Source organism: Heloderma suspectum, chromosome 1 (genome assembly GCF_057233095.1).
Source record: "Heloderma suspectum isolate Gila_16-S chromosome 1, 16-S_ref, whole genome shotgun sequence".
Classification (NCBI taxonomy): domain Eukaryota; kingdom Metazoa; phylum Chordata; class Lepidosauria; order Squamata; family Helodermatidae; genus Heloderma; species Heloderma suspectum.
In genome coordinates, this window is record NC_139458.1 from 111408006 (window position 1) to 111424180 (window position 16175).

At 42.2% G+C, this 16175-nt stretch overlaps 1 protein-coding gene across 7 annotated transcripts in view; it reads left to right on the forward strand.

Moving 5' to 3' along the window:
• Nucleotides 1–5095: 5095 nt before the first annotated feature.
• BTBD10 (BTB domain containing 10) overlaps nucleotides 5096–16175 on the forward strand; it is a 54428-nt gene continuing 43348 nt past the window's right edge. For 3 of the 7 annotated variants that reach the window (XM_084853751.1, XM_084853732.1, XM_084853772.1), the window contains exon 1: nucleotides 5607–5659. Coding sequence is in view for 1 of the 7 variants with exons in the window: in XM_084853722.1 (XP_084709848.1) it covers nucleotides 5301–5446 (146 nt within the window). In the remaining 6 variants the exon portion in view is untranslated. Of the gene's footprint in view, nucleotides 5447–5606; nucleotides 5861–16175 lie in introns of those variants that run through there. The other 4 variants (XM_084853722.1, XM_084853762.1, XM_084853742.1 and 1 more) reach the window with 4 other exon arrangements.

Consider the following 16175-nt stretch of genomic DNA (forward strand, 5'->3'; position numbering starts at 1 on the left):
CTGATCTTAAACCCATTCCCCTGGAAGGCCCATGCATGTCAGGAAATACATCTACATGAATCTGTATAGAATCACAGCTTGGGGGTATACTCCTATGCATAGTTGCTTGATAGTAAGTCCCACTGAATTCAGTGGGGGCTTACTTTTGAGAAATCATGCACAGTATTGGTCTGTACTGGAACAGACAGAAGGTAGATTTCCAGATGTTTTGTACTTCAACTCCCAGAAGTCCCTGCTAGCATGGTCAATGGTCAGGAATGCTGGGAGTTGAAGACCAAAACGGCTGGAAATCTACCTTCTGCCCAACCCTATGATACAGCATAAAGAAAGACAAGTTCTGATGAATGATGTAACCATCATCCAGGTGATGTCATGATAATAGGTATAGCAACTGCCAAACTTTATCCAGGAGGTAATAAAATATGCAGATGATAAAATATTTGGGACAGAGCCCATTATCCTGTGGATTCACAGGAATCACAAACTGGCCTCTTCTATGTATAATAACATTAGTAAACACGTGCACATAAATTACCACAATGAGATGAAGAGATCTGTCAAGGAAAAATTTGCTGTCTGGGGCATAAACATGCTTCCAGCTGAACAATGTTAGTTACTTTTTAACATCAGGCCTAAGGAAGATCAGACACACAACTATTCTGTGTTGGCTTATCCAGTATGGATTTGTCACTTTTTCTTAGGTTGCATTTTGCAGAAGTTGGTTAATAAGTAATAAATAATAATAATAATGTCAAAATTCATTCACCACTCTTTAGACTAGAAATAAATGTGCAAATAGTGAGCTGACATTCATTATATCTGGACAGCAAGGGAAATTCTGGCCCCTTTAAAGTCTGTGGAAAAGCTTTGATTGAGGATCAGCATATTCTCTTGTACCCTTACTGATATGATTCTGCAAATAGACAATACACTAACACAGATCCTTGAACCTGCAGAGAACTGCATTATATTCAACGGCAATCCATGTGGGAGCAAGGTTCTCAGATGAGATAGGGTATGTCTGCAGGACTAAGACCTCAAAATGCACTTTCTATTTATTCTTTTGCTGTATGTTCATGTCTGACTTACACAAATGCAGCTGTATTCCTTTATATCTGTATCTTGCTAATGCATTGTCAAATAAAATGGACCAAAAGCTCTTGGACAGTAGTAGTTGAGAAGCACAAACCTTTGGTCTTTCTGTCATTATTTATATTGGCATTCTGCTCCAGTTTAGGATAATGAACCTATTTGGTTGACTCCAGACTTAGTTGAGCTTACGTCCCAAGGAAATCTATGTGAATAGTTAGCCTTCTTTACTAAATTAACTCCCATTTAGTTCAATAGGGACAAAGTTCAGCTAACATGCAGTGCAATCCCAGGCATGTTTACTCAGAAGTAAGTTCACTATGTTCTGTTTGGCTTACTCCCTAGTGTGTCTAGGATTGCAGCCTTACAGAGCAATCTGAAGTGGTGGGGGCGGGGGTTTTCCATGGCAGAGGAACCACCACTTCTTAAACCATGCTGCTTTCTGTAGCCAGAACAGGAGGTGGGGGTAACTTTTCCCCCCGGACATTTTGTAATCCCTTCTGTGGGATGGAAAATAGCTATGCTAGCTCTGGGCTGGATTAGTTTGGGGGCCCAATTTGTGGGCATGTTGGGCGAATGAGGGAGCTCTTCATCTTGTGGATCCAAGACCACTTCCAAAACATCCCTGACATATCCCCAGTACATTTTATTGGTGTGGTGCGGGTTGTCTCGAGGGCAGAAGTGCCGTCCCACCAGTGGAGCTCCTTTCCAGCAGTAGTGGCACTTCTGCCACATCCAACAAGCCCTCAGCCAGCCTTTGGCAGGAGTTTGGATTGCTCTATTAATAAAATGGATTGGATCCAGACCAAGTATAAAATAATGACACAATGCAATACATTTTTTTTAATCTGGAAACACTAGAATTTTCGTGTGTGTGTGTGTGTGTGTGTGTGTGTGATTCTGAGAGGGCAAGCTTTGCCTCTAGCATGTGCAAAATGTTGTAAGAAACTACAGAAAGCATTTTTGTTCATTTAGCAGCTCAGGCTGTGGCCACCCACAATTCTAACTGACTGTGGCGTTTTACATATGCAGGAAGAGAATAGCTGCCTGTCACCAGTGTCCACCCTCCTTACTCGCCTCATCCTGACCTAGCTATACTTGATTTGGTTTCATGATGAATGCAACAGTGTGACCTAAACCTGGTTCTCAACTATCCTGTGCCACTTTTTAAAAACAAGACATAAAGCATACGGATCAGAAACGTCTTAACAGTCCTGCCACTAGAGGGAGATATTAGAGCTCATAAAATAAGATTTTATGGATCTTTTCCCCATATCTTCACATAGATCTGATTGCTAGGCTTACTTAGGACAAAGTCATAATCAGATACATTTTTAACAGGTTTGTCCCTTAGGAAACTGGCCGGGAGTACTAGTATGGAGAAATTTGTAAATAGGAAAGGGAGTACCTGCTTTCCCTTTGAACAACTCAGTCTCATCCAGCTCTCAGGCTTTCTGTCCTAAACCAATACAAACCACAGTCAACTTCAAGCTCAGAGTGGGCAGAGCTGCTTTTAAAACTAATTAGTCATATTTTTAATTATTTTATGTAGTTTCTTCATTTTTATGCAGAAGATGGAACAGACTTATTCTCTGTTGCTACCAAGAGCAAAACTAGAACCAACAGGTGGAAATTGCAGGGAAGCAGATTTTGGCTAAACATTAGGAGACATTTCCTAACAGAGCCGTTCAGCATTGGAATAGAATGCCTCAGGAAGTGCTGGCCGTGTGTCAGGGATGCTGTAGCTGCACCCTTGGACTAGATAATCTCTGAGGTCCTTTCCAACTCTATGATTCTATATACCACTTTCTGCTGAAGCATTCAAGGCAATTTATAGTTCACAATAAGGTTTTACAATCTAACAGTAATGACTTGAGAGGAAAAAAGAACATGGAGGGAAGAGGAAAATAAGCCAGTCCAGGTACCAAAACGTTCCTACTGTTACATAACAAAGTTAAATAATTATCAGGTGGAATGATAACTTGTTGGTTCCAACTGAACAAATGGATAGAGCATCACTGTCTCATCTCTCCCACTGATGCAGGCATGTGGAATGGCTGTGCATGGAGGCAGTTCTGGAAAGGAGAAGGACAAATAGTGGTTGGTACCAGCCAGGCTGGTAGAGGGGGCCTTCGCCCAGGATATCTTGCTGCCTGAAATGGAGAATCAAATGTTCCGTCTTAGGCACCACACTTTTTGACCTGAGAAAACTCTCCCTAGGCATAATGCTGAGGGTTCTGCATTCTGCACATGTATTGGGGCAGGCTCTTCCTTGTTATTACAACTTGATGTATTTTCTAAGCTCAGCTCCTGTCTCTAAATCCAACTAAGGTGTGCAAGTGAATGGATTCTTAGGAACCTAAGAATTTCCTTGCTGGTTCAAACCAAAAGGTCAATCTAGTCAGGACCCTCTTTCTTCCTTCCCACAGTAGTGAAGTAGGCAATAGCTCTCCCCCATTATATGTCTCCGACTTCTAGTATTCTGCATATGGTATTCAGATATGTTGCCTGTGAACATGGAGGTTCATTTATCAATCATGACTACTATCCACTCAACCTCCCCTCCTCGATGAATTTCTAGAATTCCCTTTAAAGTTATCTGAGCTAGTGGCCATCATATCTGGTGGTAACAACTTGCAATAAGTTAATGCATTATTTGAAGAAGGACTTTCATTTTTTCTCTCCTTTTGAAGGGAGGCCAAGTTTGAGACTGGCCTCCCTTCAAAAGAAGACATGAGTGAAGCATAATCAGGCTCTATTGGCAAAAGAAAATTACAACCAGTGAAATGCCCAAGGATATATCGAGAAACAGGAGCAGAGGACTCCCTGCCTAGTCCTATAATCTGTAGTTTACTGGAAATTAAGGCAGATAAGCATAGGATTGCAGCTTTGACTTCCTTTTTATTAATCTTCTTGGCTTTGTTAAAAGATAGAAGCTCCACCGCACACAGTATCCCTGTAACTTCCATAACCTTTCTTTGATTTCCTTCATTTTGACAGGCTTTCCCTCTTCCCTCCCTTCCATAGAAAGGAGAAGATTTGGAAAATCAGTTTAAAATTGGTGGGTCATTCAAAATATTTCAAAATATCATTTGTTGGAATACTCTAGCAATATTCCAACAAATGATATTCTTGCGCCCTGAGGGAAATTTTTACTTAAACATGTCATGCATTGACATTTTTTTATTTACAGTTCCTCATATACTCTAGTACCATTTTGAGACTCGCTCCTTTTTTCGCTCTACCAAAATCTGAGCCTGACCATTGCCCTGGAAACACCATTAACAGTGCAATCCCGTGTATGTCTACTCAGAAGGTCCACCAAGCTAAATTTATTATTTTATTTATTTATTTATTTCATTTCTATACCGCCCAATAGCCGAAGCTCTCTGTGGGGCCTACTACTCCTAGGTGTGTATAGTGCAATCCTATTGTACTCCTTTGGGAGTAAAATCCATTGAACTCGGTGGGACTTACATCCAACTAAACATGCATTGAATTGGGGTATAAATCAGGCAAGTTAAAATTGCTATTATTGCAGAACTAGTGGTGGTTGTAGTAGTAGCCGCACTACTGATTCTTGCCTGGAATACCAGGCTGTGACCTATGTCATTTGCACAGAAGACATTAGAGACTTGTTAAAAACGAGCAATTTAGTGAGTTACCCACCATATTAGGGGTGTGTGCAGTGATGTAGTGGAGCCAGGGTTTCCAGGGTCACAATGCAGGGACTTTAAAAAAAAATTAATGGGGATCCTGATATTCTCTCTTGCTCAGAATTCCTGGTTGGCTCTGAGCCTTGCTGGCAACTTCACAGCAGTGGGGGTGGGGGATTTATTGGAAATATAATACGAAGTATTTTGGGGTGACTTGGTCTTGAATGGGCAAGTAAGACCCACTAGCTTGCAAAAGACCTGCTCCCGGGGGGGGGGGGGGTGAAGACACCCGCTGGAAGTGGTGAGTTGCTACGATTCAACGCAGCTGCCTGCATTTTTGGACTCTCCTTGGGGGCGGGGCGATGGGGGCTGTCATGATGAGCGTCTGCGATTCAAAAATGAACCTCCACACCACTCTGTGCGTGCGCGCGTGATAATTCCCCGCTCCTTGGAGCCCAGTGGGCTATTTAGGGTCTGATCGGTTGGGCAAACGCGGGGACGGCGAAAAGACGCTCTGCTACGGGCGGGCCGACGGGAGAGAGCGTGAGGGCGAGGATGGCGCTGGAGGTGCCACAGTCCAGGCTCGCTTTGAGCGCGGCAGGGGCACGAAAGAAGAGCGCGTTGCCGCCCGACAAGCCCGCGGCTGTCGCCCGCCTCGTTCAGACGGGCTGGGGAGTCAAGCAACCCGCGGCCCGCCTGAGGTAAGTTCCTACGCCTCCGTCCTTCGCTCACGCCCTTTCGCGTTCTCTCCACCCCGCCCGGCCCGCTGAAATATCGCGAGCTTTCACGCACACCAAAGGTCTGTTTCTCGCGAGAGCAGGAGCTGGCGGTTGACCGGGCCTAGTAGTGGCAGTAACCGGTAGAGGCGGGGGGAGTGAGTGAGGCGGCTGGAGACCCGAGGTCGGGCGCAGCAGGTGAGAGGGGCGGTGGTGGGCCGTTAAGCCCCCGGCGGGAGCGGCGAGGAGGAGGAGGAGGAGGAGGAGGGAGTGGGGAAGCGCGGTGTTTCTAAGAGGGAGGGAAACGATGTGGCGTTGGTGGTCGGAAGGTAGAGGCGCCTGTTGCCGGAGGGTTGGAAGGTGAGGCGACGACGACGACGACCGGTTGGTTTTGCCCATGTAAGTAAAGCTGAGGGGCGGGCGGGTCTGGGGAAAGCAGCTGGAGATCTGAAGTAGCTGGGGACCCTCCATCAGAAGATGGGCGCTGGTTGTCGCCCGTGTGGTGGTGCTCGGCGTTAGTGGAGGAGATAATAGTCTGCTTTATGAGACTTCATGGTGAAGTGGCCATAAGAGGGTAGGCTTGTTGGGAAGCAGAGGGTGTGTGGTGGTGGGGATCATTATCCTCTGTCTGTGTCCGGCCAGCCATCCGTACATATTAATATATGTTTCACTGTCGGTGAGCTCCCTGGATAGGTCTGGCGGACAGGTGGAAAAGCCAAATTACAGGAGAAAATATCTCTTTCAAGACGATATGGATCAAAGGGGTTAAAATCGCTGAGGGCAGTGATGAAGGACGAGCCAAAATGAGGAGGAGGGTGTTGGTGAGGGAAGCTTGCTCCTGCGTGAGAGCATTTACGGCACCGTTTATGATGACTTCCCGTTGCCTCCACATACCTGATGACCACAGTTAGCTCTGAAGGGCTGGTTGTGTGTGGCTGCTCATGCGTGAATGCCTTGTCATGAGTGACTCACCCTTGCCCCTTCTTTGCAGCATCTTGTCATCTTGGAAAAGGGGAGGGGGCATGAGTAGTGAAACCCTGTACTTCTGGAGCTATGAAGGAGCAGATGCGGCTAACTAATAGTATTAACAATTCAACATGTAGTATTTGGTCAAAAGGTTGGATTGTTTCAATACTTTAAACTGAACATGTAACTTTATAGGAAAGGTTGCCGTTGTATTTTGTTCCGCATGTCTAATGTGAATGAAGTGTTACACTAGTTTGCATCATGGCAGAGGCCTTGCTTTTTGGAGCCTGCTGGAGCGCTGCTTCAACAGTAGTTTATTCTGACGCTTGATGTCTAGAGAGCAGGTTTTAAATCTTTCAGATGTTTACTAGGGTAGGTGAGAGCTACGAGGCTTGTGCCATGAATCATTTACAGTGTAATTTGTAGCTCTGTTTTGTTCGAGGTTGAACACATGAGTAAAGGAGAATACAGTAAAGTCCTGTAATGGTTTCATCTTCGTATCTGTCATCATTTTGTCCATCTTCGTATCTGTCATCATTTTGTCCAGTTTACCCAGTATTTCTTGAGTCATTCTTGTAACTCAGTTTGTGTCACTGTCTTTAGTTGTAATTCAGTATTCTAAGCTGAAGTTTAGAAGAATATTTCCTAAACTTCCTAAACTAAACTGAGGTAGAGATCACCTCAGGCTCCAGCTAGACTGACCCTTCTTCTTGCCACAGGGTCATCAACTGCCTGCCTTCTGCCATCAACTGCCCTTGGGGAAGGTTCCTTATGTTATTTATAGTATTGTTTTCTAATGGTTTGAATTAGTGTATTGTTATTTTACTTGTAAACGTCATTGGATTTTATCCTGAAAAACAGGACATAAATAATTGTAATAAATAAATAATAAAACTTAGGTGAAATCCAGGTAGTGTCTCTCCATCAATGAAAGCCTGGACGGGAGCCTTTCCCTGTGGCCCCCACAGGTCCCTAATCTTCAACAGTAGATTGTGGGGATATATGGTATTGCCACCTCCCCATTCCACTGATGGAAGAGTTCTGTCAGCAGAGGGATGCTAGTTGGATACTATCTAATACTTTTGATGCTACACCACATACTTTATAAATGTTCTGACAAAGATTGAACTGTTCTCCTCCAGGTGGTAAGATGCTACTTGGTCAGTCCCCGTCTAACAGGAGTCACTTAATTTTCAGTATAAAACTTTTAAGACCTTAAATACTTAAAGCACATAACACTTACCTACTCTTGTTGTCCAGTAATATACCAAATCTCTCATGTTACTGAACTTGTTTGAATTTTTCAGTTGTTGTTGTTCAGTCGTTAAGTCTTGTCCGACTCTTCGTGACCCCATGGACCATAGCATGCCAGGCCTTCCTGTCCTCTGCTCTCTCCCGGAGTGTGCTCAAGTTCATATTCATTGCATCGGTGATGCTATCTAGCCATCTCATCCTCTGCCATCCCCTTCTCCTTTTGCCCTCAATCTTTCCCAGCATTAGGGTCTTTTCCAGGGAGTTTTCTCTTCGCATTAGGTGGCCAAAATATTTGAGCTTCAGCTTCAGTATCTGTCCTTCCAATGAGCACTCAGGGTTGATTTCCTTTAGGAAGGACTGATTTGACCTCCTTGCAGTCCAGGGGACTCGTAAGAGTCTTCTCCAGCACTTAAAAGTAATAAGTTATGTTTTGGTTGTACTGTTCTGGGGGAGCAATAAGAAACTCTTCAGTTGATCTGCAGAATCATACAACTTTTCAGTAGATGATGGTAAGATTGTGGTTCTTGAGTATATGCAAAGGCAAGTGCTGGTAAAATCTTTTCTTCTGTAAACTATTTCAGTGAGGCACCCAAACATCTTCTGCAGTATAATTTACTTGTAAAACATTGTACTATTTCATTGTAAAACATTTAGAATGTAGGGTCCTGGCATTTTGCACAGTAGCCGTTATGTTTTCTTCCTCAAAATCTATGAGTGTTATTTTCCTTGAAAGCTCTTATGCTCAGTCGGTTGGTTCTCTTGGATTCCATCTGCCTTATTTTGGGTGATGCTTCTTCACAATAATTAGTTCAAAAGCTTCTACCAATTCCCTGAGCTTTCTCCAATAACACCACCCTCATCATAGTAACTTTGGCATTTGAGTAGTGAGTGAGATGAAACGCATATATCCAGATGGAAACAACCTGTAAGAGAATTGTGTAATTATGTAAGATCATCATAGTCATAAATGATTATGATAATAAAGAACATGATTCTTAGAGGCATGAAAATAAAAATATTTATAATGAATGATTACCTAAATACATGCAGTTCTGAGTAAATAATAATCTTACTAGATGTAAAAATATCATAATTTAACTGACAGTCATAAGAAATGCTTGTCATGCTATTAAACATGATTAAAATAAACAAATCCAGCTTTAAAAAAATCTCCTTTGGGAAAGTCCAAACGGGTAAATCTAGGACACTAGATAATGGCTTAAAGAACCGTGAAATACTTTTTTATTTGGATTTGGAAGGTGGAAAATTAAATAATGATACTACTTAAAACTTCACTTTAGGGGTTAGGATTTTTTGCCCCAACGTGCATCGCTTTACAGTAGCTTACATTAAACCACATTTGCCATTTTAATGCCCATTCTTCCAGTTTGGAGATATCCTTTTGGAGCTCTTTGTAATCCCTTTTTTTTTAATCACTCTAAATAATTTTGTGTCATCAGCAAACTTGGCCACTTCACTGCTCAACCCTAAATCCAGATCATTTATGAATAAGTTAAAAAGCACCAGTCCTGATACAGATCCTGGTGGGACCCCACTCCTTACAACCCTCCATTGTGAGAACTGATCTTTTATTCCTACACTTCACTTTCTGTTGTTTAACCAGTTACCAATCCACAAAAGGATATCTCCTCTTATCCCATAACTGCGAAGTTTGCTCAAGAGTCTTTGGTGAGAGACTTTGTCAACCCCTCCATATATTTATTGACATTCTCAAAGAATTTTAGGGCACAATCCTATGCATGTTTAGATAGAGAAAGGGCCTACAACCTTTTCTCTGTAGGCCTTTTCTCTGTCTAGACATGCATAGGATTGCATCTTTAAAAGATTAGTGAGAGATGACTTACCTTTGCAGTAGCCATGTTGATTATTTTTCAGCAGGACCTGTCCATCTGCACCCATGATAATTTTATATTTAATAAATAAATGTCTATGAATTTACCTGGAATAGATGTTAAGGTAACCAGCATGTAATTTCCTGGATACCCCCACCCCCAGATCTCTTTGTAAAAACTGGTGTTAGATTGGCCACTCCAGTTCCTTGTTACAGAGGTCAATCTTAAGGACACATTATATATTTTGTTAAAACATCCTCAGTTTAAATCTTTAAGAACTCTCAGATGGATACCATTTGGAACTGGTGATTTGTTCATTTTCAGTTTGTCAATCACAGCTTAAGACTTCATCTCTTGTCACTACACTTTGTGTTCCTCAGATTCCCTTCCTGAAAATATCAGTTTAGGTATATATATATATATATATATATATATATGCCCTACATCTTCTTTGAAGTTGAAGACAGGCACAAATAATTTATTTAGCTTTTATTTTATTTATTACATTTCTATACCGCCTAATAGCCTAAGCTCTCTAATTAATACATAGCACAATTTCATGTGTAAAAAGGATAGGGCATCTTGTGTGAAAGCAGTGGCTTGGATGCAGAGAAGTTTCCTATATGTCAGAGGAGCTTCTCTGTGTCCAGCCCTATAATCAGTGGGATGTAAGGGAGGCTGAATGAAGGGAAGAGTGATGGTAGGAGAGTAAAATGAGGTGGAAGGCTCAGGTGAATGGGAAGAATTATTTCAAGATGAGGACAGATGGGAAGGAAAGGGGTATGGGAGTAGGGTGACTAGATACCCCTTATCTTCAAGTGATTTTCCTTATTCTGTTTGTTACAAGGCCTGCAGAACCTTGGATTGGGGTGGGGAATCTTTAGTCCTACAGATGTTAGACTCTAACTTCCATTAGCCCCAGACAGCATGGCCAGTGGATAGGGACGATGAGAGTTGTAGTTCAACAACTAGGGAATAGTATGTGCCACAGTTCCAAATAAATGGCATTTTTATATAATGCTGTCCATGTATATAGTGTTCTCAAAATTTTGTATGCAAAAAAGACAGGTTTCTGTACATTCGTTGAGACAATCTAAACTCAACCATGGGGAAGATAAAGCCAGGGCTATGTGTTTTATCAACAGGAATCCACACAGAGAGGGAGAAGACTGAGGAGTTTTTTTTCAGTAAAAAAGTTGCACAGGCGGTCTGGCAGATAAGACAACTGGCTGAGAAAACAGTTGCAGAAATGTAAGGCATGGAGGCAGTCTAGCAGGAGGATTGTCAGCTGTATAAATGGCAGCAGAAAGGCTGAGGAAAGTAAGCACAAAGTAATAGGAAGATCATCTGTAACATTAGCAAAGGCAGTTTTAGTGCAATGCAAGGGGGCAAATCCAGATGATAGAGGTTCAAGAGTGAAATAGAAAGATAAAGATGGCAGCAGCTTTGAATATTATGCCATGAGGGGTAAAATAGGTTACCTATATAGTTCCACACAATTGGCAAATGATCCATGGTGTAAGCTGAGAGTGTGCAGGTAAAAAGGCTTGTTTCATGAGTCTGGAGGCAAAGGAAATGACAGACTTACTTGAAATGCCCTGAAAACACAGGGTTGTAGTTAATAGAAGATTATTTTATTTTATGTGCTAGAGCAGGGGTGCAGAACCTCAGGCCCAGGGGCTGAATCAAGCTCTCCTGGGCTCCCAGTCCAGCCCTCTGGGTCTCCCCAAATAGCCAGGGCTCCCCAAATGGCCAGGGCTCCCCAAATGGCCATGCCCTCTACCCCTGGCCTCAACCCCTTTCCCCTGACCATTTGGTGGTTTCTTGGATTTTGTGCAGTTTTTTCCCTATTCTAAAAACTTGAAATGGCTTTCCTAAGCTTTAGTTAGTGGCAGTGAGAACTGTAAGCTCAAATATGCTGGTATTTTTGAAATTTTTGATGCCACCCTTTTGTCTTTGGCCTCACCCACCACTGGAATGCACGCCCTGAGAGCTTCTCTTAATTGGAATTTGGCCCTCAGGATGAAAGCGGTTCAACACCCCTGTACTAGAGAGGTGTGTTGCCGCTATTGGTTTGTTTTTTTGTATTTTTTTTTAACATCTGCTCTATAAAATGAGATCATAGTGGTAGTCTAACCAGTAGCATCTATGGTGAAATACATAGTTGCCTATACCAGAACTTGGTTAGCTGCCTGTGCCAGAACTATTCCTAGGAGTCCAGCATTTGTCCCCTCAGATTATCACACCTTTAATACAGTGCATTGCCTTATCTGTTGGATTTATTTGATCTAAAACCTAACACATGCCTGTAATTCTTAGTTTAATAGGGGATGGTGGAGGTGTGTGAAAAATGATACTTTTATTTACCTAGCTCTTTAGATTTTTTAAAAGCACATTACGCTCATCTATATAATAGAAGAGAATGTGTATCTGTCTGTACCATAGTGCCAAGACAGTGAAACCTAGACACATGAAACTTAGCATGAATACTAAAGGGACCCTAGAGGTGTGCACTTCAGAGTTATTTGGTTTTAAATAGCACTAATTAATTTTAATTTAAATGTGTCTTTGTGTTTGAAGTCTGCAGTACCATCTTCAGTCACTAAGTGGCAGACTTCCCTAACCACTGCATAGCTTTGCAGTTGACAGTTTGAAGCTAGGGGGAGTAGTCCAAGGGCAGAATTTTGTAGCTGCCCTCCTTCCCCCTGCTGTGAGGCAGCCTCCCTCAGAGGAATGGAGTCCACAGACCCCTCCCTTGGGGTGCTGTAAGGGTGCACCATGGGAAGAGCCATGCTTATGGGTGCCAGCAGGCACAATTTTTCTCAGACAGGCTGGGCACAATGTGTCCAACTCTGACACCTGCATAACTTTGCTTGAAGACTTCTCTGTATCAAACTAAGGGTAATTCTAACCTGTGTGAAGTCAGGTCTGCTCTCTAGTTCTCAATAATACTGCAAGATAGATGAGTGAAACAAGACCATATTGTGGATGAGGGGCTGAGGCTGCAAAAATAAGGACTTGCTCAAGACTACCCTAAAGAATTCAGGCAGAAGTGAGCTTTGAACCAGGGGTTTCCTGGTTCACAGCTTCATTTGTAGTGACTGGATTATGCTAGCTCTCATCTTGTGATTAACATTCATTGAGATCAACTGTGTTTTAATAAAGACTTATATGCTTACATTAAAAGAATTAGGATTTTTAATAATCCTCTATACTGGAATTTCACTTTAACCACTCTCATCTGTTAGGACTATGAAGGCAGAGTATCTATCGCCTTGGATAAGTATTCACCCCCTTTGACTTTTCCACATTTTGTTATATTACAACATAGAATTAAAATGGGTTTAATTAGGATTTCTTCTCACTGATCTACACAAAATACTCCATAATGTTGAAGTGAGGGAAAAATCTACATATTTTACAAAATAATTTATAAATAAAAAACCTGAAAAATCTGGATTTCAGAAGTATTCAGCCTTTGCTGTGACACCCCTAAATAAGCTCTGGTGCAACCAACTGCCTTCAGAAGTCACATAATTAGTTGAATGTGTGTGCAATTCAAAGGGTCACATGATCTCAGATTAAATATACCTGTTTCTTGAAGGCCCCAGAGTTTGTTGGAGAACATATGTAAACAAACAGCATCATGAAGACGAAGGCGCTATCAAAACAAGTCCGGGATAAAATTCTGGAGTAGCACCAATCAGTACGGGTTATAAAAAAAATATCCCAAACTATCAACGTCCCTCGGAGCACCATTAAATCCATTATCACAAAATGGAAAGAATATGGCATAACTGCGACTCTGCCTAAAGAAGGCTGTCCACCAAAACTCAATGACTGGGTAAGGAGAGCATTAGAGAAGCAACCAAGAGGCCAGTGGTAACTCTGAAGGAGCTGGAGAGATCCACAGCTGAGATGGGAGAAACTGTCCATAGGACAACTATCACCCGGGTACTCCACAAAGCTGGGCTTTATGGAAGAGTGGGGAGAAGAAAGCCATTGCTGAAAAAAAAAAACCCATATCAAATCCCATTTGGATTTTGCCGAAAAGCATGTGGGAGACACAGCAAACATGTGGAAAATGTTTCTCCGGTTTGATGAGACCAAAATTGAACTACTTGGCCTTTACTGCAAAATGCTATGTGTAGCAGAAAGCCAACAGTGCTCATCGCCCTGAGAACACCATCCCCATGGTGAAGCATGGTAGTGGCAGCATCATGTTTGGGGATGCTTTTCATTGACTGGGAACCTGGTCAGGTTGAGGGCAAGATGAATGGAGCCAAATACAGGGCAGTTCTAGAGGAAAACCTGTTTCAGTCTGCAAGGGACCTGGGACTGGGGCAGAGCTTCACCTTCCAGCAGGACAATGACCCTAAACACACAGCCAGAGTTACATGGTTTAAAAACAAGAGCCTGAACGTCTTAGAATGGCCCGGTCAAAGCCCAGACCTCAGTCTGATTGAGAATGTGTGGCAAGACTTGAAAATTGCTGTTCACCAACGGTTGCCATCCAACCTGACAGAGCTTGAGCAATTCTGCCAAGAAGAATGGGCAAAATTGCAGGATCCACATGTGCAAAGCTGGTGGAGACTTAACCCCAAAGACTAACAGCTGTAATTGCTGCCAAAGGTGCTTCTACCAAGTATTGACTCAGGGGGGTGAATACATGCAACCAACAAATGCCAGTTTGTTTTTGTTTAACTTTTGTGCCACAATAAAATATTTTGCACCTTCAAAGTGTTAAGTATGTTGTATAAAGCAAATGGTAAAAATGCCAATTAAATCCATTTTAATTCCAGGTTCTAATGCAACAGAATGTGGAAAAGTCAAAGGTGGTGGTGGGGGAATATTTATACAAGGCAGTGTGTGTGTATTCATATATATATTCCCAGACCATGTTCCTTCTCATAATAATTTCATGGAAGAATGTGACTATATATTCCTGGTTCTAATATAGCCTTACAGTTAAGTAGATATAGCAGTTGTGCTGTTTGTAATTGAATAGAAGCTTCAGCACTTCAGAAGTGGTGAGCCACTTGCCAAAACTGTTACCAAACCTGGGGCAACTGGCTAATTCCAAGGCTGTAAATCTGTTAAGGTGTTTTCTGAATTTGTAAACACTGGACTAGTTTGGACATAAGGCTAAACCATGGCTTAGCGTTGTGTGAACAAACCTTAGGCTAGCACACTCCACTTTCCCCTCTCCTGTGGTATGGCCATGGGGAAGGGATCAGAAGCATTCACTTCTGTTTTTAAAAGTAATCATAGTTCCCACTTCATCTGAACTCGGATAACTATGGTTCAGTCTAAACCTTAGACTATCTTCAAGTCAGGATCATTAGCCACAATTTGATCTTGGCTTGTTTGGACTATCTGTAGTCTAAAGCTCTATTCAGGTGTTCTACTTTCTGGGTGTAATCAACATGTGAAGGAAGAGAGTGAGGACAAGCATGCTAGCTCTGCCCCCCATTGCGTTCCAGGAGTTGGAAGGATAACTTCTGAAGTGAAGAGCTTTCTTGACTAATGTAGGCTCCCTGTGTGATTTGGTACTCTGGAAAACTAGAGCTTAAGCTAACCACAGTTCCCAGAGTTTGGAGATAATCAGGAACATTGGTTAATTTAAAAGTGGAACTGCACATTTCTGATCTCCTCTTTGTGGTTTCACCAGAGGAGAAAGGGGTATGGGGTGTGAGCAAGCCAAGGGCTTATGCAGACCCATTCATGCAATTTTAAACCACAGTTTATCAGCTCAAAAGATCCATAGGGTTTTACTTTTCTTCCTATGTTTGTAAATTCTGGTCTCATTTAAGCAGTGTTCATCAGTTATGCACAGAAACAGGAGAAAACTTCCAACTTGAATGTTGTTTTATGCTCTTTATTTTACTTTACTTTAAAGCATCCACAATATTCAAATTGAAGATGCAATTTCATTTGTGTGACTACTCAGTTAGTTGCAGGTTGTTTACTGTGGGCAAATGAAATATCTGTGTATTGTATGAACTTCTAGGAAACCTGGTTTAGATGAACCATTAGGTGAGGGATTTTTGGTAAGTAGGATAGTGAAGTAACAGTGTTTTGACATAAATCTTGTGAAAAAAGTGAAAGCTGCTGCTGTTAAAGTAATGTCATCTACGAAGTTAGCTTGTGTTGCTGTTCGACACTCTTAAGGCTGAGTCCTGGTCATGTATATTAACAAGTAAATCTCATTGACACTTCAGTGGAATTTACTGCGAAGTTAGTATGGTCAGGAATGCAACTTTTATGTTAAAGATTAAAAGCTGTTTGTTTTTTCTATGAAAGAAGTGTATTGAAAGCAAGGTAGAAAACATGATATGCAGATAACCTCTAAGTTCTCTTAACTGTTCTTGCTATCTTAACCTTGCTACAGCTAGATGGCTTGGAAGACTGCCCCAAATGTACTTTTCATTGCAGAATTTATACATAAGTAGATGTTCAGCATAGTCATAGAATCATAGAATAGTAGGGTTGGAAGGGGCCTACAAGGCCATCGAGTCCAACCCCCTGCTCAATGCAGGAATCCAAGTCAGAGCATCCCTGACAGATGGCTGTCCAGCCTCGTCTTGAACGCCTCCAGTGTGGGAGAGCCCACTACCTCCCTAGGTAATGGGTTCCATTGT